At 45.4% G+C, this 21,326-nt stretch overlaps 1 protein-coding gene across 1 annotated transcript in view; it reads right to left on the reverse strand.

The window, feature by feature from the left end:
* Window positions 1-21,326, reverse strand: part of tmem132e (transmembrane protein 132E) — a gene marked incomplete at both ends in the record, with an annotated part of 248,486 nt that overhangs the window by 117,528 nt on the left and 109,632 nt on the right. The window contains one exon of the mRNA XM_080508218.1: window positions 8,157-8,349. Within this exon, the coding sequence (XP_080364344.1) occupies window positions 8,157-8,349 (193 nt within the window). The remainder of the gene's footprint in view (window positions 1-8,156; window positions 8,350-21,326) is intronic.

Consider the following 21,326-nt stretch of genomic DNA (forward strand, 5'->3'; position numbering starts at 1 on the left):
GCACAAAGGTGAATGAAATGGCGACCTCCAAAATCCTTCAATCTTTACTGTTAATCCAGGTAATTGTAATTAATTTAACTATTAATTAATTAAACCGGAAGTTAGGGATGCCGTCAAGCTGAAGAAGGAGTCCTATCGGGCACTGTTAGCTCATAGGACTCCCGAGGCAATCGACAGGTACCGGCAGGCCAAGTGAGCCACAGCCCAGGCTGTGGTGGAGGCAAAAACTCGGGTCTGGGAGGAGTTCGGAGAGGCCATGGAGGAGGACTATCGGTCGGCGCCGAGGAAATTCTGGCAAACTGTCCGGCGCCTTTGGCGGGGGAAGCAGTTCTCCACCAACACTGTTTACAGTGGAAGTGGGGAGCTGTTGACCTCAACTGGGGATATCGTTGGGCGGTGGAAGGAATACTTCGAGGACCTCCTCAATCCCACCACCACGTCTTCCATTGGGGAAGCAGAGATTGGGTTCTCAGAGGTGGACTCGTCCATTACCCAAGCTGAAGTCACCGAGGTTGTTGTGAAGCTCCTCGGTGGCAAGGCACCGGGAGTGGATGAGTGGAAGTCTCTGGATGTGCAGGGACTGTCGTGGCTGACTCGTCTTTGCAACATCGCGTGGCGGGCGGGGACAGTACCTCTGGACTGGCAGACCGGGGTGGTGATCCCTCTCTTCAAGAAGGGGGATCGGAGGGTGTGTTCCAACTACAGAGGGATCACACTGTTACATACCACCGTGACCGGTGTTTATGTGGGTGTGTCACAACAGTGACGTGTACCTGTCTTTGCTGTTTGTAAAAAGCCCGCGCTCCTGATGGATGCTGGGAAAAGTAGTTTAGTTAAATAAAGCCGTTGTTCGAAGGTACACAGTCGTGGTCCTCCTACTTAAAACATAATACACACTCCTCAGCCTCCCCGGGAAAGTCTATTCCAGGGTACTGGAGAGGAGGGTCCGGCCGTTAGTCGAACCTCGGATCCAAGAGGAATAATGCGGTTTTCGTCCAAGTCGTGGAACACTGGACCAGCTCTATACCCTCCACCAGGTTCTCCTGATGGTGGAACACTGGACCAGCTCTATACCCTCCACCAGGTGCTCCTGATGGTGGAACACTGGACCAGCTCTATACTCTCCACCAGGTGCTTGAGGGTTCATTGGAGTTCGCCCAACCAGTCCACATGTGTTTTGTGGATCTGGAGAAGGCGTTCGACCGTGTCCCCCGAGATGTCCTGTGGGGGGTGCTCCGGGAGTACGGAGTCCGGGGTCCCTTGTTGAGGGCTGTTCAGTCCTTGTATTCCCGGAGCAGGAGTTTGGTTCGCATTGCCGGCAGTAAGTCGGACCTGTTCCCAGTGCACGTTGGCCTCCGGCAGGGGTGTCCTTTATCACCGGTTCTGTTCATTACCTATATGGACAGAATTTCTAGGCACAGCCGGGGGCCGGAGGGGGTCCAGTTTGGGGACCACAGGATCTCATCTCTGCTATTTGCGGATGATGTAGTTCTGTTGGCCCCATCAAGCCTGGATCTCCAGCGTGCACTGACACGGTTCGCAGCCGAGTGTGAAGCAGCTGGGATGAAGATCAGCACCTCTAAATCCGAGGCCATGGTTCTCGACCGGAAAAAGGTGGCTTGCCCCCTCAGGACCCAGGACATGCTGGAGGGACTATGTCCCTCGGCTGGCCTGGGAACGCCTTGGGGTGCCACCAGAAGAGCTGGAGGAAGTGTCTGGGGCGAGGGAAGTCTGGGCAACTCTGCTCAGACTGCTGCCTCCGCGACCCGGCCCCGGATAAGCGGTAGAAAATGGATGGATGGATGGATTAACTATTAATTCAAATTCCTGATTAAGATAAGATAAGATAAGATAAGATAAGATAAGATAAGCCTTAACTGTTTAGTATATCTTATGAGACTGATATAACTGAATTGGTTATCATTTCCTGCGAAGACAGGTGGTGCTCCAAGGTAAACTGATACAGATCAGATAACATTTTCAATAACATAATTAATAACTATCTTTGATCATTATTAATTATTATCGATAGCCAACCACAACATAAATGGTTCCCAGTGAGGCTTATGAGGTAAAAAATCCCTACATCTGCTACATTAATTTTTGGAAATGTTTTTGGAAACAGTCAAAGTCCATCTTTGTGAAGACTGGTCCTGGTCCTGGTACTGGTACTGGTCTTGGTCCTGGTCTCAGTCCCAGTCTCTGTCCTGGTCCTGGTTCTTGTGGCGGCAATAACTAGTCATTCTGCACATGCTCAGTAGAGACAATCAGAGCAAAGTTTCCTCTATGGTGTTGTGACTCCCAGTCCAGCATCTCCATCGTGTACAGTACATCGTGTTTCTGCCATTAGAGTGAATAGACATCATTTTCAGAACGTTGCTATGTAAACGATATGAAGCTTTGTGTTTTCACTTGACACATATTGACACAGGGACGTAAAGTGTTGTGTCAGCATCTTATCAGATCACAGGTCAATGTGTTCCAGCTCAACCTCGTCCACACTGGAGGTCGATGGCAAGGAAATCATTTGCACTTCATCCTCAAAAGGTTTGAAGTCTTCAAATTATCTTAACACTCTCCGTGTGGTTTTCCAAACATGGAGGTCAACCTGCAGGGATCAGCCCACAGTTTGACTCCTTTCAGGGTTCACATGGGCTCGTTTGTTGAAAGAAACTTCAACTCCGTCATGGAAGACTTCACCAGGTTGTAAGTTTCATGAATAAATAAATAATACAAACCTTACTTCAAATCATGCAAGACCACCAGGTTCAGCTCTCATCGATTTCAGTCACTTTGTGTTGCATCTTCTAAAGTCCAATGTTCTTCCTCTTAGGTTTGGACAACTAGTCTGTCACATTCCAGTCCATTTGTGAAGGCATGTATTTACCTCCATGAAAAAATCAGCTGTCCCTTTTATTAACCACATTTCTGCCATGTTAAAGATTTTAGTTATCCACCAGTGGAAACAGTCACTGAGCTCAAGAAGAAACAGCCAAGTTTCAAGATGAGCTTCTGAGTAAGTCCAGTTTCAAAGTACCGTAGTTCTGGAAGCAGTCTTTGGTGAAGAGTCGCTCGCAAACAAACTTTTGCGGATTTCTGAGGCAGGTCCGCGGGAAAAAAGTCCAGCCACATTCGCCGCTGTGCTTCTTCTTTCAGCAAGACAAATAGTGTGGAACCATACTTACACCTGAAAACACATTTTCTCCAGTGGACATGATGGTGAAAACACATTTTCTCCAGTGGACATGAAGGTGAAAACACATTTTCTCCAAGTGGACATGATGGTGAAAACACATTTTCTCCAAGTGGACATGATGGTGAAAACACATTTTCTCCAAGTGGACATGAAGGTGAAAACACATTTTCTCCAGTGGACATGATGGTGAAAACACATTTTCTCCAGTGGACATGAAGGTGAAAACACATTTTCTCCAGTGGACATGATGGTGAAAACACATTTTCTCCAGTGGACATGAAGGTGAAAACACATTTTCTCCAAGTGGACATGATGGTGAAAACACATTTTCTCCAAGTGGACATGATGGTGAAAACACATTTTCTCCAAGTGGACATGATGGTGAAAACACATTTTCTCCAAGTGGACATGATGGTGAAAACATATTTTCTCCAAGTGGACATGAAGGTGAAAACATATTTTCTCCAGTGGACATGATGGTGAAAACACATTTTCTCCAGTGGACATGAAGGTGAAAACACATTTTCTCCAAGTGGACATGATGGTGAAAACACATTTTCTCCAAGTGGACATGATGGTGAAAACACATTTTCTCCAGTGGACATGATGGTGAAAACACATTTTCTCCAAGTGGACATGATGGTGAAAACACATTTTCTCCAGTGGACATGAAGGTGAAAACATATTTTCTCCAAGTGGACATGAAGGTGAAAACACATTTTCTCCAAGTGGACATGATGGTGAAAACACATTTTCTCCAAGTGGACATGATGGTGAAAACACATTTTCTCCAAGTGGACATGATGGTGAAAACATATTTTCTCCAAGTGGACATGATGGTGAAAACACATTTTCTCCAAGTGGACATGATGGTGAAAACATATTTTCTCCAAGTGGACATGATGGTGAAAACACATTTTCTCCAAGTGGACATGATGGTGAAAACACATTTTCTCCAAGTGGACATGATGGTGAAAACATATTTTCTCCAAGTGGACATGATGGTGAAAACATATTTTCTCCAAGTGGACATGAAGGTGAAAACACATTTTCTCCAAGTGGACATGATGGTGAAAACACATTTTCTCCAAGTGGACATGATGGTGAAAACACATTTTCTCCAAGTGGACATGATGGTGAAAACACATTTTCTCCAAGTGGACATGATGGTGAAAACATATTTTCTCCAAGTGGACATGAAGGTGAAAACACATTTTCTCCAAGTGGACATGATGGTGAAAACACATTTTCTCCAAGTGGACATGATGGTGAAAACACATTTTCTCCAAGTGGACATGATGGTGAAAACACATTTTCTCCAAGTGGACATGATGGTGAAAACACATTTTCTCCAAGTGGACATGATGGTGAAAACACATTTTCTCCAGTGGACATGAAGGTGAAAACACATTTTCTCCAAGTGGACATGATGGTGAAAACATATTTTCTCCAGTGGACATGATGGTGAAAACACATTTTCTCCAAGTGGACATGATGGTGAAAACACATTTTCTCCAGTGGACATGATGGTGAAAACACATTTTCTCCAAGTGGACATGATGGTGAAAACACATTTTCTCCAGTGGACATGATGGTGAAAACACATTTTCTCCAGTGGACATGATGGTGAAAACACATTTTCTCCAGTGGACATGAAGGTGAAAACAGCAGCGTTCAATGTGAAGCAGCAGAGACTGAGAGAGCACAGAGAAGAGGCTCCTTGGCACATTCGTGGGCGGGTCTTGTTTTGGTTTCTCCTCATGTCAATCTTCCTGGAGGCGGGGCTTCTCCAGCTCTGTGCTGAGTCAGCAAGGTGGTGCCCCGTCATCAACTTGAATCAACGTGTTGAGTTCTCCACCAGTTAGAACAGAGAAAGATCTCTGTGAACTCAAGCTTGAGGGAATCAATGAAAAAAACACTTTGGGGATGTATATGAACCCCAAATAGCACTTTTATCATGTTTGAAGTACAGAAAAGTCGATTTAGTATAATATGGGACCTTTAACATGGCATTTTGCTCATTACTGAACACAATTGGATTTTCACAGAAGGTGAATGAACCCACAACCCTCTGTTGTCAGATCACTTCCTGATATCATTCAAATTTACATTAACTGGCTTTATAGCCCCTGAAAATAAACTGAAATATAAGAGATATTTATCACACAATGCTGTAACCAAATTCAGGGAAGTACTCCCACCAATATTGACTTCAATACCATCCGTGGATCCAGCAGTAAACAGCTGCCACACCATCAGCCCTACTCAGGTTGACTTGGTTGTAGAGGGAACAGCAGCCTTACTTTGCTCCACACTTGATTCTATTGCACCCTTGAAGATGAAAGCAACAAGTCAGAGGAGGATAGCTCCATGGTATAATGATAATCTGCAAACTCTAAAGAAATCAGCACGAAATTTTCAGAAGAAATGGTACTTAACTCAGTTAGAAGTATTTCGAACAGCCTGGAGAGCTAGTTTGTTAATCTATAAAAAATCCCTTTGCAAAACATAAAACACCTACTATTCCTCCTGAATTGAAGAAAACAAGAACAATCCTAGATTTCTCTTCAACACCAGGCTAACAAAAAGTCACAGCTCTGTCGAGCCTCATATCCCTTTAACTATGAGCAGTAATGATTTTGTAAATTTCTTTAATAACAAAATTCTAACTATTAGGGTCAAAATTAAAGATCACTGCCCAGTGCAGTGGCAGATCAATCAACCACATCTTTAGATTCATTAGTGGAGCTTGATTTCCAGTTATGCAGGTTCCACTCTATAGAAGTCCATAAGCTATTCTCAATCGTGGCTTCATCTAAACCAACTTGCTTACTAGACCCAATACCCACTAAACAGTTTGAAGATATATTCCCTGTGATTAGTACATCAATACTAGATCAGATCAACTTATCTCTCATAACAGGTTATGTATCACAAGCTTTTAAGGTTGCTGTTCTTAAAACCTCTTCTTAAAAAACACACCCTTGACGCAGGAGTCTTAGGAAGTTACAGGCCAATATCCAACCTTCCCTTTATTTCTAAAATCTTAGAAAAAGTGGTCACAAGTCAGCTTTATGACCATTTAAGAAAAAATGACTGATTTGAGTCTTTCCAGTCGGATTTTAGAGCTCATCATAGCACAGAGGTCCAAGTTACTAATGACCTCGCATGGCTTCATACAAAGGACTGGTCTCTGTTCTGGTTCTGTTAGATCTCAGTGCTGCTTTTGATACTATTGATCAAAACATCCTATTACAGAGGCCAGAACACAACTGGTTCGATCATATTTATCAGACAGGTTCCACTTCGTTCATGTTCACGATGATTCCTCAGTCCAGACTGAGGTTAAACACGGAGTTCCACAGGGTTCTGTCTTAGGTCCTATACTTTTTACTTTATACATGCTTCCTGTAGGGAATATTGTTAAAAAACACTCCATTAACTTCCATTGTTATGCAGATGACACAAATATATTTATCTATGAAACCTAACAATAATAACCAACTTTCTAAACTAGAAGCTTGTCTTAAAGATATAAAGGATTGGATGAGCTGTAATTTCCTGCTCCTGAACTCAGATATAACTGAAATTATTACATTTGGGCCAAAATATCTGAGAGACAAATTATCTAAAGATAAAGTCACACTGGATGGTATTACTTTGACCTGCAGTACCACTGTGAGGAACCTGGGAGTTATTTTTGACCAGGATTTATCCTTTAACTCACACATTAAACAAATCTGCAGGACTGCCTTTTTTCACCTCCGCAATATTTCCAAAATTAGAAACATGCTGACTCAGAGTGATGCCAAAAAACTAATCCACACATTTGTTACTTCAAGAGTAGACTATTGTAACTCCCTATTATCAGGGTGCCCAAATAACTGCATAAAAATTCTTCAATTAATTCCAAATGCTGCAGCGAGAGTCCTGACAAGGACCAGCATGAGAGTTCACCTCACTCCAATACTAACCTCTCTTCACTGGCTCCCTGTTAAATCTAGAATAGAATACCAAATCCTTCTTCTAACCTATAAATCTCTTAACAACCAAGCCCCATCATATCTTAAAGAACTATTAGTACCATATCTCCCAATAAGAACACTTGGTTCTCAGAGTGCTGGCTTACTGGAGGTTCCTAGGTTTTCTAAATGTAGAATGGAGGCAAAGCCTTCAGCTCTCAAGCTCCCGTCTTGTGGAACCAGATCCCAGTTTCAGTTAGGGAGGCTGAAACAGTCTCTACTTTTAAGGCCAGACTCAAAACTTTTCTATTCTCTAAGGCTTACAGTTAGGGCTACCTCAAAACACCCCACGCCGCATCTCTCTACCTCTCTCTACCTCTCTCTCTTCACCGCACTCTACCCCTCTCTGCACCTCTTTCTACCCGGACCTGGGTCTGTTTCTTGCCGATTCCCGAATCAAGGTTTGTATCTCCCCACCCAATCTGTCTCTCTGTCTTCCCTATCCTCTCCTCTCCTCTCCTCCATCCTTTCACCCCAACCGGTCCGCAGAATGCCTCCACCTCTGAGTCTGGTTTCTGCAAAGGTTTCTTCCTGTTAGAGGGAGTCTTTCCTTTCCACAGTTGCAAATAAACCTGCTTGCTCATGTGGATATTTTGGGTTTTTCTCTTTTCTCTGTTAAAAGCACCAAGGAATGACTGTGTTGTATTTGGTGCTATATAAAAAAAAGTTGAATTGAATTGAATAGATGCTCTATAATCTAGGTGTTAGGAGAAAGACGCTATATAATCTGGATGTTAGGAGGAAGATGATCTATAATCTGGACGTTCGTGGAGGAAGATGCTCTATAATCTGGATGTTAGACGGTGAAGATGATCTATGATCGGGATGTTAGGAGGAAGAATATATATGATCTGAATGTTCAGGAGGAAGATGCTCTATAATCTGATTGTTAGGGGGAAGAAGAAGCTCTATAAACTGGGAACGGTCTTGTCACTCACCATGGCCAGAGGGATTATGGCCTGAATGTCCCGCTGAACCACCGTCAACTCTGTGACGACCTTCTCCGAGTCCGGTGGTGGATTCTGGCCCTTGTAGTCGATGTTCCAGTTGATCCGCCGGGTCACTGAGAGGCTGGTGAAGTTTTCCATCTCAAAGTCCAGCTGCATCACCTCCACGTTGCCCAACACCTCCCTGCAGGACCGGGATATGAAGAGAACATGAACACAAACGCCTCTACACTAATTCCAGCCATGAAAAAACAAAAAGGATGCCATACAGACGACAATTTCAAAGTCAATACCAACTACAATAAAGACATGACATGCCATTACCAGAGGCAGTGTTTGCAAATAAAATTGTTTTGCCCAGCCATTTTTATAAGTAGCTTCAGTTTTAACACTTCTTGAGCGTATAAATTACAGGTATGGAGGCTGAGACGTCAGTAAAACATATTAAAACCTGATTCATTCTCATGCGATGCAATTTAATCCTCCAGTGCCGTAATCCTTCTCGCTGCCTGGTCACAAAACCTTCATGCTACAGGCTCCTTCTGTGAAGCTAAATCTAAGTTATGATGCATCTGTGTGGTGAGCTAATCTGTCTCTTATCTCGACATCTGGATTTCTGCACAGCTGAAAGTTATCTTCCTCCAAGGTCTGTCTCCTGCCGCTTGCTACCCTTGATGGTCACAGTTTCATCTCCAGACCTCGAGACGAGCTGATTAAACAGCCTCAAACCAGCAACACGGACCAGCAGTGATCCAGTGATAAACCTGACTATCCTGGCACACAATGAAAAAAAGCAATGCGCATTGCTGAAAGTCTATCTTACTGCATGATTTATTAACACTATATGCTAAATGCGCCCAAAACAGTAACAATGGAAATGTTCTAAACTGAGAATCAGAAGCTCCACATAATCTGTTGTGAGTGTGTTTAGTGGAATTTTCTTGGGAAACAAATGAAAAGAACCACATCTCTCATTCAACTGTGTTGTGGTTGTTATAATCAAACAAGAATAACTTTTTAACCATGATTTCAGTTTCCTTATTTATCAGTTAAGTAAATGCAAAGATTTTCAGGATGTATTAAATATGGAGGTATCCTGCAGGCACATTGTTAAAGGTGGAATAATCCCAGAAACCTCAGACACAAAACTGATACTGAATGTAACTTTATTGTGAATTTGAACTTTTGTGGTCCAGTGATAAACACTACTGCAGCGCATCTCTACCACTGCAACACCGCAACGGAGTTTGCATGTTCTATTTCGTCCCTCCAGATCGCCAGAGGCGGCGCTTTAAGCACCGGATGATCATCCTTGTGCATATGCAGGTCGAGAATATTATAATAACAAAGTCACTTCCAGTGACTCCCAGACCTCCCTAGTGGCTCACATGGGTCTATATAGTCACATGACACCGGAAGCTCAGTCCCCCTTTCACCATCTAGCTCGCAGGTTTGTGTGTGTGGTTTGTCAGCACAATATTGCTAATTCCCACAATTGTCGGGTTGGTTGCTGCTTGGTGCCTGTAGCACTGCGACCTGGGGTTGGAGCTATGAGTCATCTCGCCCTCCAAGGGCTGCACAAGCGAGGTTTCTCCAGACTTTTCATCAGAGCCGAGCGGTAGGCATTCTACACCTGGTGAGTCCATTCATTCAGTTTTTTCACCAATGCGTTACGCTCAGTAGATTTCAGTTGTAGCCTCCAGGCTCGTACTTTAATTGAAGCTGCGATTCGGCTTGTTTGGTTGATTTCACGCCATGTTAGTGATAGTTATCACATGTTTTACGGCATCTTCAGTTGAATTAGTTTCATTTATGACTGCGCGCTTGTTTTCATAAAATTGACAGCGGTCGACTTATATTGGATTGCTACAGAGCCGGTTGCGAACCGCAAGTGGGGTCTCTGCTTGACCCGGTTCGTGACACAGCGTTCAGCCTCGTAAAAAAAACAAAAAAGGCTGCATAAGGCTTGCATGATTGGGAGTCACTAGTGGTGACCTGAGTCCGTAGCATGGTGACATGACAGGAGACAAACAGCACTGCTTTTCTGAGGGGTGTTGTTGGAGCTCTAAAAAAAAAAGAAACAACAACAAAAAAACCATCGGCCCAACCCACAGAAATTGGAGTCACTAGTGGCATTCTCAGCTCGACCTGACTTCCAAAAGCAGTACTATAATACTACAAACAGTACTGTTTACTACATTTCGTTCCCTTGAAACAAGTAAATAAATTAAAGAATAAAATAAAATATGTTGGGCTACCTGGCCTGCAGAGATTGTTTGGCCCTAATCCAGGTGGAGGATGGCCATGACTGTTGTAGAAAATCTAAGGCCTCTTAGACTTTATGGCCTACGTATTCACTGATAATTACCCCATCTGCCAGGTCACTGCCACCCAGGCCGGTTACGTTGTTGTTAGATTTGAGCCCATTAATCAACGTTGTTTTTGCTGGTGGCGCCAGCAACTGGCCTCGGAGGATGAGATTACAGGGAAACAACTTTATATACAACGGGGAAGAGTTTGTCGGGGGGTTGGTCAGAATGTGCATGTCTGTGTGTGTGTGAGGATGTTTTGTGGAATGTGTCTTTGTCAGTCAGGTGTGGGAGCGCTCCGGCTTTATGTCTGAATAAATTTCATTCTTAGCATCTCACCTTGTGTCTCACTTCATCTTTCCAAACCTCAGGCCATCACTGAAGAGCAGAAATTATCCACTACAATGACCTGTGTGCCTCCTACCTTGGTGTGGACCACTTTCGGGATGCTCTAATAGAGAATGCCTGTACCAACTGTGTGATTATGCTCCGGTCCGTGAGGGTCAACCTGGCCAATTTGGAGGGACCTCTTAATTGGGACGCCATGCCATCTGGCCAGCTGCCTCCTGAGCAGCCAATGGACTATAAGTGCTCTTCTTCAAAGACCCAGCAACATCAGAGGAAGGACGATTCTGGCAGGTTGTCCAGTAAAGTGGATCAAGATCACAACAGAACTGACTCAGATGAAGGCTCTGCTCCAGAACCTTCAGGCTGAGCCAGGCAGCAGTATGGTCACTCTTCAAGAACCGGAAGTGGCAACGCATGACGAGGATGTGATGTCTGTGGCTGCTTCTGATACCCTATTTCAAAGGGATCTTGATGAAGTGAGCTCCCGAGTCTTCGAGGCAGGCTCCCATACCTCTATGGGCTCTCAAGCTGCGGGAGAGGAATCGGCTAAGGGCGATAAGAACTGCCCTTAACCGATTGAGAGTAGATGTGCCAACATTGCATCAGGCCCCCTTCTTCCGACGCCAACCAACTGCAAGGCCTTTTGCAGTTTCCCATTCAGAGGAATACCTGAAGGAGCTGCACGCTTGTTGGACTGACACGAAGGCCGTTGGCACCGATGCAGGACACAGAAAGAGTGGGCCTTGGGCAGATGCCGGCCGTAGAACCACTATTGCCTCCCTATATGTACATCCTGAGGAGACTTTAAGACAAACACTAGGTGCCCACGACCACAATGTTGGATCACAGAGGACCTACTCTGCAGGGCGTATGAGATGGATGCCCCTATGGGCCGTATCGGAAACATTGTGTCTCACTTGATGTTGGATCTGTCTGCATCATTGAAGGATGGGCTCCTTGACCAGCCAACACAGGGTTTGATGGACGCGGGCATTTGCCTTAATGGTGAGAGAGCTCGGCCGCTTGATGTCCACTCTGGTTCAGACCTGGCGTCCAGTTTGGCTGGCACAGTCCCTGCTGTCAGCGCCTAGCCATAGGACATTGAGAAGCGTACCGGTGGTTCTTGGGGAACTGTTTGGTTCAGCTGTGCTCGAGGCCCTTGAACACACCGCAAAGGCGATACCGCACCAGACAGCAGTTCGCGAGACTGCAGAGACATGCCTTTCAGAGTATTGGAGCCGCAGCATCCTTTGGATGGAGGTGTTCAGACCCGCCCAATCCTGTTCCTGCAGCTTCCACTGGACGGAGATATTTTCCTGAGTCTCATCAGCAGGGCTTCACTCTGGCTCATGACCAGAGGTCACAAGGTCCTGTCCCCCCCCTCCCCCGCATGTCGCCAGAGCAGAATAGGCTAACCAGTACACCCCCAGGCCACCCAGAGCCCAGGACGCATGCAGATGATACATTTTGGCTGGTGGTTGGATTTTTTCACTCCGGGTCAAGTCAGGGTCTGGGTTGCCCACACCCCAGACACTTGGGTATTGACTACATTGTCTCAAGGGTACCGCATTCAGTCCTGCCACTGGCCTCCCGTACATGGTCAGGTCAGGATAACTGTGATCCAGGACCCAGTTGGGGCACAGACACTGTCACAGGAAAGTCACACTTTGCTGGCCAAAGGTACAATCGTGTCTGTGGGATTTTATTCAAGGTACTTCCTCAAACCAAAGAAAATGGGCAATTTGCACCCAGTTCTGGACCTGAGAGGTCTCAACAGGGTTTTAAAAGTAATCCCATTCAAAATGTTGTGCGTCAACCAGGTCCTCCAGGTAATATCTCCAGGCGACTGGTTCATGTCAATCAATTTGATAGACTCGTATTTTCATCTGGCAGTTGTGCCTCAACATTGGCGTTGCCTTCCGTTTGCAGTCCAAGGGGAGTACTACCAGTTTATTAAGCTCCCTTCCAGGCTTTCTCTGTCCTCCAGGGTATTCTCCAGATGGATGGCTGTTGCTCTGTCTCCACTGCAAGCTCAGGGGTTGCACATCCTGCCATAATTGGCTAGATGGTCTCACAGTTCCAGCATGGGCGGGCAATTCCATATGTGCTATACCTTCGCCTTCTTGGCAAGTTAGTGGCAGTGTCGACAGTGATCCCGCTGGGGCTGCTGTCTCTAGGCCCATTTCAGATGTGGCTCTGCAAGTTGCATCTGGACCCCGGACGTCACAATCACAGACACAGGAGGCTGTGTGTGTCTCCTCTGTGCCTGCGGTCCCTGACTCAGTGGAGGCAGAGAGCATACCTCATGCAAGGGGTTCCCCTCAGTCAAGGTTGTCAATAGCAGTCAAGGTTGAACTTTTTGAAAACACTCCAAATCTGTCATCATGGAAACGGATGAAAAAGCTACTTTTTGAAAAACGCTCCTTCTCCAAGGAAACGGCAGCGTGCCGTAGTAACTAGTAGTTGTGCATAAGCTCAGTAGCTGGACAATCAGAACAGGATTACTATTGCAACAACACATCATCAGTACGATAAACTGACCCTCTCACGATGGTCTAATCCCAGCTCACGTTCCCTATTAGTGGGTGAACAACCCAATGCTTGGTGAATTCTGCTTCACAATGATAGGAAGAGTCAAGATCAAATCTAAACAAATCAAACCAAACTGTGCTACAATAGTATGAAAAGGGCTAAAAATAAAGTTCCCAGTGCTTCGCATACTTTAAAAAGAGCACCACCAACCCCAACCGCCCGTATCAAAATATAAAAGCTGGGCCCTGATGATTCAGGAGAAAAAACCATCCACAGGCGCCGACCATCTGGAGAGGAGCTACAGCCTAAAGCTATAGGGGGGCCCCACCACAGGGACCTCAACCCAGCCACTCAAGAGCCGATACCAGCGAAGTCCCCAGTGGAATGAGCTCAAGAGCATGCGCAGTGAGTGATTCCAGTGTGACGTAATCGAGTGCAATCCAACATTGCGCCACCCAGCTTGTAAAGCAAATTTTTCCGACTACAGAGGGGAAAAAAAACAACAAACTAAACTAAACAAAGGGTAAATTAAGCTAAACCATAGAAGAACTTCAAGCATACTTGTTCGAGTGCTACGACCATCTCGTCGTCATGTCGAAGACTCCGCAGACGTCATCGTCGAAAAGGAGCCGCGCTGAAAGCGCCCCAACAGTGGCTCCTTCACCATCCAAACAGTTTGAGGACATCCTGGACAGCATCAACACCAAGCTGTCCAGCTTCAACGTCCATCTCGCCCTGGTGGAGGAGCTCCACCGTGAATTCCTAGCTCTTCGGGAGTCGCTGAAATTCAGCCAACAACAGGTGGCGGACCTCACAACAGAGAACCAGGAGCTGAGAAGTGAGGTCGATCTGCTGAACCAGGGACTGAACAGACTGACTCAGGAGAACAAGAAGATGAAGGAGTCGATCCTGGACCTCCAAAGCAGGAGTATGCGGGACAACCTCATCTTCGCGGGACTTCCAGAACACGAGGAGGAAAGCGCGGAAACATCGCTGTGATGATTCATGCAGGAGCTCCTGAAGCTTCCTGTGGACACCGTGAACAAGATCACCTTCGCCCGAGTCCACCACCTGGGAGGGAGACGACAGGACAACCAGCGCCTGCGGCCCATCGTTGATAAGTTTGAACACTTCAAGCAGAAAGAACTGGTGAAGAGCCGTGGCAGGGAACTACGAGGGACGCAATTCAGCGTTAACGACCAGTTTCTGAAGGAGATTTTAGACCGCCGTCACTTGCTGTTTCCTGTGAGGAAGAAGCTCATCGCTGAAGGATCCCGAGCCGTCATCACAGTGGACAGGCTTTACGTCAACGGCCAGCTGTACCGGGACCCCACCATCACCTCCTGGTTCTACTGATGGTCCTCACGAATGAGTATTATCCCCTCTAACACACACACACACACAGCCGCACAGATCACAGGTTTACTGAGGTCCAGATAAATATCTAACGGCAACATTCGTAAGCATCATGATTGATTAAATAAGGAGAAAGTAATTAGTATTATATTGTTTAAATACATGATGCTTGCAATGTTATTATAGTATTAATCATCTTGAACTTGCGCTATAAATGCTGGGATATTTGTATGTGTATATATGTGTGTATATGTATATATATTTATAGGTATATATATTTACATGACTTTCAAAAAAAAAAAAAAAAAAAAAGCAGGCACTCCTTACGTCACCACGAACGTCACCTATGAGTTTGGGATTGTCTTTCTTTGGGTTTTGGCCTCCTACTTTCTATTTCTACACCTCCCTTGTCTTAATAGTAACACTTTTCCACTGTTTTAGCCACATTAAGACCACGACACCACAATCCAACTGTCATGAGATCACACACTCCTATATCGGCAGACACACACTCCCATGTTAAATAACCAGTCAGAATTAGGAACCTTAAAAACATGCGCACACACAGGCACACACACACACACACACACACACACACACACACACACACACACACACACACACACACACACACACACACATACACATACACACACAGACACACACACGCACACACGCACTCACAGACACACACACAGACACACGCACACACACAGATACACATGCACATACACAGATACACACGCACACACACACACAGACACACGCACACACACAGATACACACATGCACATACACAGATACACACGCACACACACACACAGATACACACCCACCTAGAAGATGAGTGTAGCTCGGAACATGTTCAGATTTGTCACCTGGAATGTACGTGGAATGGGCACACAATCAAAAAGACAAAGTTTTCGAACACTTGGATAAACTAGAGGTAGACATTGTCTTATTACAAGAGACACACACACCTTCCACAGGACATCACTAATTGATCTCACCACAATTCCCTCACACATTCTCAGTTGGTTATAACTCCAAGCAGAGAGGCGGAGCTATATTAATCAGCAATAAAAAGCAATTCTCTCATAAAGATACAACCATAGACCCAGAGGGAAGATTTATAATTATTCATATCTCTCTTCAGAACATAGAGATGTGTATCGCAAATGTCTATGGCCCAAATGTTGATACCCCTCCTTCTATCACAACTTCTTCACCAGCCTCTCAACACACTCTGACAAAACACTTATAGTTGGAGGAGACCTCAACATAGCCTCAATCCACAAATGGACAGAGTTAGTAAAGAAGCAAACACCAGACACTGGGAATCACCAGATGTAATCCAGCAGTACATGAGTGACTCTGGCCTTTGTGACGCTTGGCGCACCTCTCATCCTCCTCTTAAAGAGTTCACCTTCTACTCAGCAGTGCACCAATCCTATTCACGCTTAGATAACTTTCTGGTGAGTAAATCAGTGATTAAAGACATGTTGGACACAGATTCACCCCGTCACTACCAGTGACCATGACCTGTCACTATGACGTCACTATCAGTGACCGTGACCTGTCACTATGACGTCACTACCAGTGACCGGGACCTGTCACTATGACGTCACTACCAGTGACCACGACCTGTCACTATGACGTCACTACCAGTGACCACGACCTGTCACTATGACGTCACTACCAGTGACCGTGACCTGTCACTATGACGTCACTATCAGTGACCATGACCTGTCACTATGACGTCACTATCAGTGACCTTGACCTGTCACTATGACGTCACTATCAGTGACCATGACCTGTCACTATGACGTCACTATCAGTGACCATGACCTGTCACTATGACGTCACTACCAGTGACCATGACCTGTCACTATGACGTCACTACCAGTGACCATGACCTGTCACTATGATGTCACTACCAGTGACCACGACCTGTCACTATGACGTCACTATCAGTGACCGTGACCTGTCACTATGACGTCACTACCAGTGACCGTGACCTGTCACTATGACGTCACTACCAGTGACCATGACCTGTCACTATGACGTCACTACCAGTGACCATGACCTGTCACTATGACGTCACTACCAGTGACCACGACCTGTCACTATGACGTCACTACCAGTGACCATGACCTGTCACTATGACGTCACTATCAGTGACCACGACCTGTCACTATGACGTCACTACCAGTGACCGTGACCTGTCACTATGACGTCACTACCAGTGACCATGACCTGTCACTATGACGTCACTACCAGTGACCACGACCTGTCACTATGACGTCACTACCAGTGACCGTGACCTGTCACTATGACGTCACTACCAGTGACCGTGACCTGTCACTATGACGTCACTACCAGTGACCATGACCTGTCACTATGACATCACTACCAGTGACCGTGACCTGTCACTATGACGTCACTACCAGTGACCATGACCTGTCACTATGACGTCACTACCAGTGACCATGACCTGTCACTATGATGTCACTATCAGTGACCACGACCTGTCACTATGACGTCACTATCAGTGACCACGACCTGTCACTATGACGTCACTACCAGTGACCGTGACCTGTCACTATGACGTCACTACCAGTGACCATGACCTGTCACTATGACGTCACTACCAGTGACCACGACCTGTCACTATGACGTCACTATCAGTGACCGTGACCTGTCACTATGACGTCACTACCAGTGACCGTGACCTGTCACTATGACGTCACTATCAGTGACCATGACCTGTCACTATGACATCACTACCAGTGACCGTGACCTGTCACTATGACGTCACTACCAGTGACCATGACCTGTCACTATGACGTCACTACCAGTGACCGTGACCTGTCACTATGACGTCACTATCAGTGACCATGACCTGTCACTATGACGTCACTACCAGTGACCATGACCTGTCACTATGACGTCACTATCAGTGACCGTGACCTGTCACTATGACGTCACTATCAGTGACCGTGACCTGTCACTATGACGTCACTATCAGTGACCATGACCTGTCACTATGACGTTACTATCAGTGACCGTGACCTGTCACTATGATGTCACTATCAGTGACCACGACCTGTCACTATGACGTCACTATCAGTGACCACGACCTGTCACTATGACGTCACTATCAGTGACCACGACCTGTCACTATGACGTCACTATCAGTGACCGCGACCTGTCACTATGACGTCACTACCAGTGACCGCGACCTGTCACTATGACGTCACTATCAGTGACCACGACCTGTCACTATGACGTCACTATCAGTGACCACGACCTGTCACTATGACGTCACTACCAGTGGCCATGACCTGTCACTATGACGTCACTACCAGTGACCATGACCTGTCACTATGACGTTACTATCAGTGACCATGACCTGTCACTATGACGTCACTATCAGTGACCACGACCTGTCACTATGACGTCACTATCAGTGACCACGACCTGTCACTATGACGTCACTACCAGTGACCGCGACCTGTCACTATGACGTCACTATCAGTGACCACGACCTGTCACTATGACGTCACTACCAGTGGCCATGACCTGTCACTATGACGTCACTACCAGTGACCATGACCTGTCACTATGACGTCACTATCAGTGACCATGACCTGTCACTATGACGTCACTATCAGTGACCATGACCTGTCACTATGACGTCACTACCAGTGACCATGACCTGTCACTATGACATCACTAATAGAACAATCACCCTCCTAGTAGACAATGGAGATTTAACACTTCACTGCTCAAGGATCAAGACTTCCTCACATTCTTTAAAAAACAATGGACACTCTTTTTAGTAGAAATGATCTACCTGGTGTTTCTCCCGGTGTCTTCTGGGAGATGGCTAAAGTTGCCATGAGAGGCAAAATTATTTCTTACTCCTCATACAAAACCAAAAAGGAATAAATAAAGGAAAAAGAATTAGAAGATAAAATCAAAACCATTGAGACAGTTCATGCTGCTTCCAAAGACGGCCGCTTATTAAGGCAGTTAAGGAAATTAAAAATGGATTTGAATGAAATAATTTAACACAAAACACAATTTCAACTCCAGAGATTACGCTGGGAGAACTTTGAACATGGCAATAAATCCAGCAAACTCTGAGCCAATCAGTTAAAATGAAATAAAGAAAAGTGTTCAATCCCCTCAGTTAAAACTCAAAATGGTGAAATCACTTGTGACCCTCAGGAAATAAACACTACTTTCAGAGAATTTTATAGAAAACTTTACTCTTCACAAATTGACCTTCACAATCTGAACTAGAGACTTTCTGAACAGTTGACCTCCCAAAATTAAAAGACGAACAGATCCAAGGCCTAGAAGCTTCCATCTCAGTAGAAGAACTGCATGAAGCTCTCCAGCACATGCCTGATGGTAAAGCTCCAGGACCTGACGGTAAAGCTCCAGGACCTGACGGTAAAGCTCCAGGACCTGACGGTAAAGCTCCAGGACCTGACGGTAAAGCTCCAGGACCTGACGGTAAAGCTCCAGGACCTGATGGTAAAGCTCCAGGACCTGATGGTAAAGCTCCAGGACCTGATGGTAAAGCTCCAGGACCTGACGGATACACTACTGAATTTTACAAACACACCTGCTTGCTCATGTGGATTTGTTGGGCTTTTCTATTGTCTCTATAAAAGCACATTGGAATGACTGTAATTTATTTAAAAATGTCTTTTTTTAATTAGGAAAAAAACCAAAAAAAAGAGCCCACACCAGTCAGTGAACCATAGTGCAGAGCTCCACCACCGTGGACACCACGGTCCCCAGGACGACACCCCACACAGGAAGACCAGACTCAACTCCTGCCCACATATTGAGACACTGGGGTGCAATGGTGAAAAACGTTTCATTCTTCTGAAAAGCTTCGTTGGTTGTAAAAGACTCGTCTGCATTTTCAACATCTGTACAGTTCAAGTCCCCCGAGGGAGCTGATGAAACCTCCTTCATATTATCCATCCATCCATCCATCCATCCATCCATCCATCCATCCATAACTTTTACCACCACTCTTTAATTTTCATACCACACAAGTTGAGTGTTTGTTCAATCATCGGAGGCGTTTCTTCGATCACTTGAACTAACCGGAGAAGGATCAGGCACTGTGTTTGCACCCGTAACTGTTGTGTTGTATTAACCCTGACAGTCAGAAAGATGAAAACTTTACAAATTGATAAATATGCTGGCCGTGAGCAGGTGGTGAGCCGGAGTGCTCTCATTTGATTTCAAGGTATGGCTGTGTTTAGGAAAGTCTAGAAAGGTAGGCCGAGATATGAAAAGTTTAAAAGTCAAAGTGGGCTCAAACCACTGAGCAGAGTGCACAGACCTATTAAATATTTAAGCAGAATGTTAAGCATTTAAAGTGTTTTACGTGCCTAAACTCAACAACAGTTTCATGTTCTGAGCTCTGTAAGCTGAACCACTGAAACGTCTCTTTGTGGATGGAAACTAGAGGCCAGGCCATCATCGTATAGAAAAGAACAGAGGTGTAATGGTTCCACAAAATGTTCCCAGACTTCCTCTAGAAAAGGCTGCAGACCTTTTCAGTCTCTGGTTTGTCAAAATGATACGATGAAGCCAAACTGTGTGGTTTCACTCAGGAGGCAAACATTGGTTTTACTGTCCATCTACTGAGCATGTGCAGAAGAGCTAGTTACTACGGCCATGGTGACCATGACCATTAGCAGCATTTCTTTCGTCTATATGGAGACAAAGCCAAAGCGTTTTCAAAAAGTTCCACCTTTGGAGCTGTTTTTGTTAAAACAGCCCCTGAAACGCTACGAAGGTTTTGTTTTTACTGGAAAACATTGAGTAAATGATTCCTTAGTGCATTGACATCAGTGGGTTTGCTCATCGGTCTTTGGCTTCACTGTAATCTTTTGATTAAATAAAAATCAGAATTCAAGAAAAAAAGGCGCTGAGGAGTTGAATTTCATGGGAAAAAAGTTGATCTGACGTTTGACCTTTTCAAACCTCAGTGTGATTCTGTCTGCGTGTGCGGCCGTTCCACAAGATGGATGCTGCAAGAAGTTGGCAGCTTTTTAATGGCTTTCCTGCCCTCTTGGATGAAGTTATCATAAACTGGGAATTAATCAGTGGTTGCTTTTGAATGAAAACAGCACGCGGGACTCGTCAATAAACAATCACGGCTCCCTAATCTTGCCGGGCAGCTTTCTCCTCCTGTCTTAAGGCCTCGTCGTAGACCTTGAGCAAGGAGATTGCAAATTTTGTTCTGCCTCGCACATTTGAATAACCATAATTGCAATGGCTGCAAATTTGCTTCTGACCAATCAATAGCGTTTGGTAGGCAACCCGATTGTTCTTCATCGCCGTGGCCATGAAATACCTCAGCTTCTTCTGCATTCGAAGAAAAACCAAGAAGTTTTCTGGGATTTACTATCAGAAACATGGGAGTGATGCAGGAGAGATAGGAGTCATCTCCATATGAAAATCCTGCTTTTTGAACCGCTAATCTTCAGGTTCAACAAGCCGAACATGAAACCACCTCACCGCTGGTGAAGGAGCAAATCATTTCTCCCTCCACCTGTGACGAGGCTCCTGCTTGTCCGAT

The sequence above is a fragment of the Blennius ocellaris genome (assembly GCF_963422515.1).
Source record: "Blennius ocellaris genome assembly, chromosome: 14".
NCBI lineage: Eukaryota > Metazoa > Chordata > Actinopteri > Blenniiformes > Blenniidae > Blennius > Blennius ocellaris.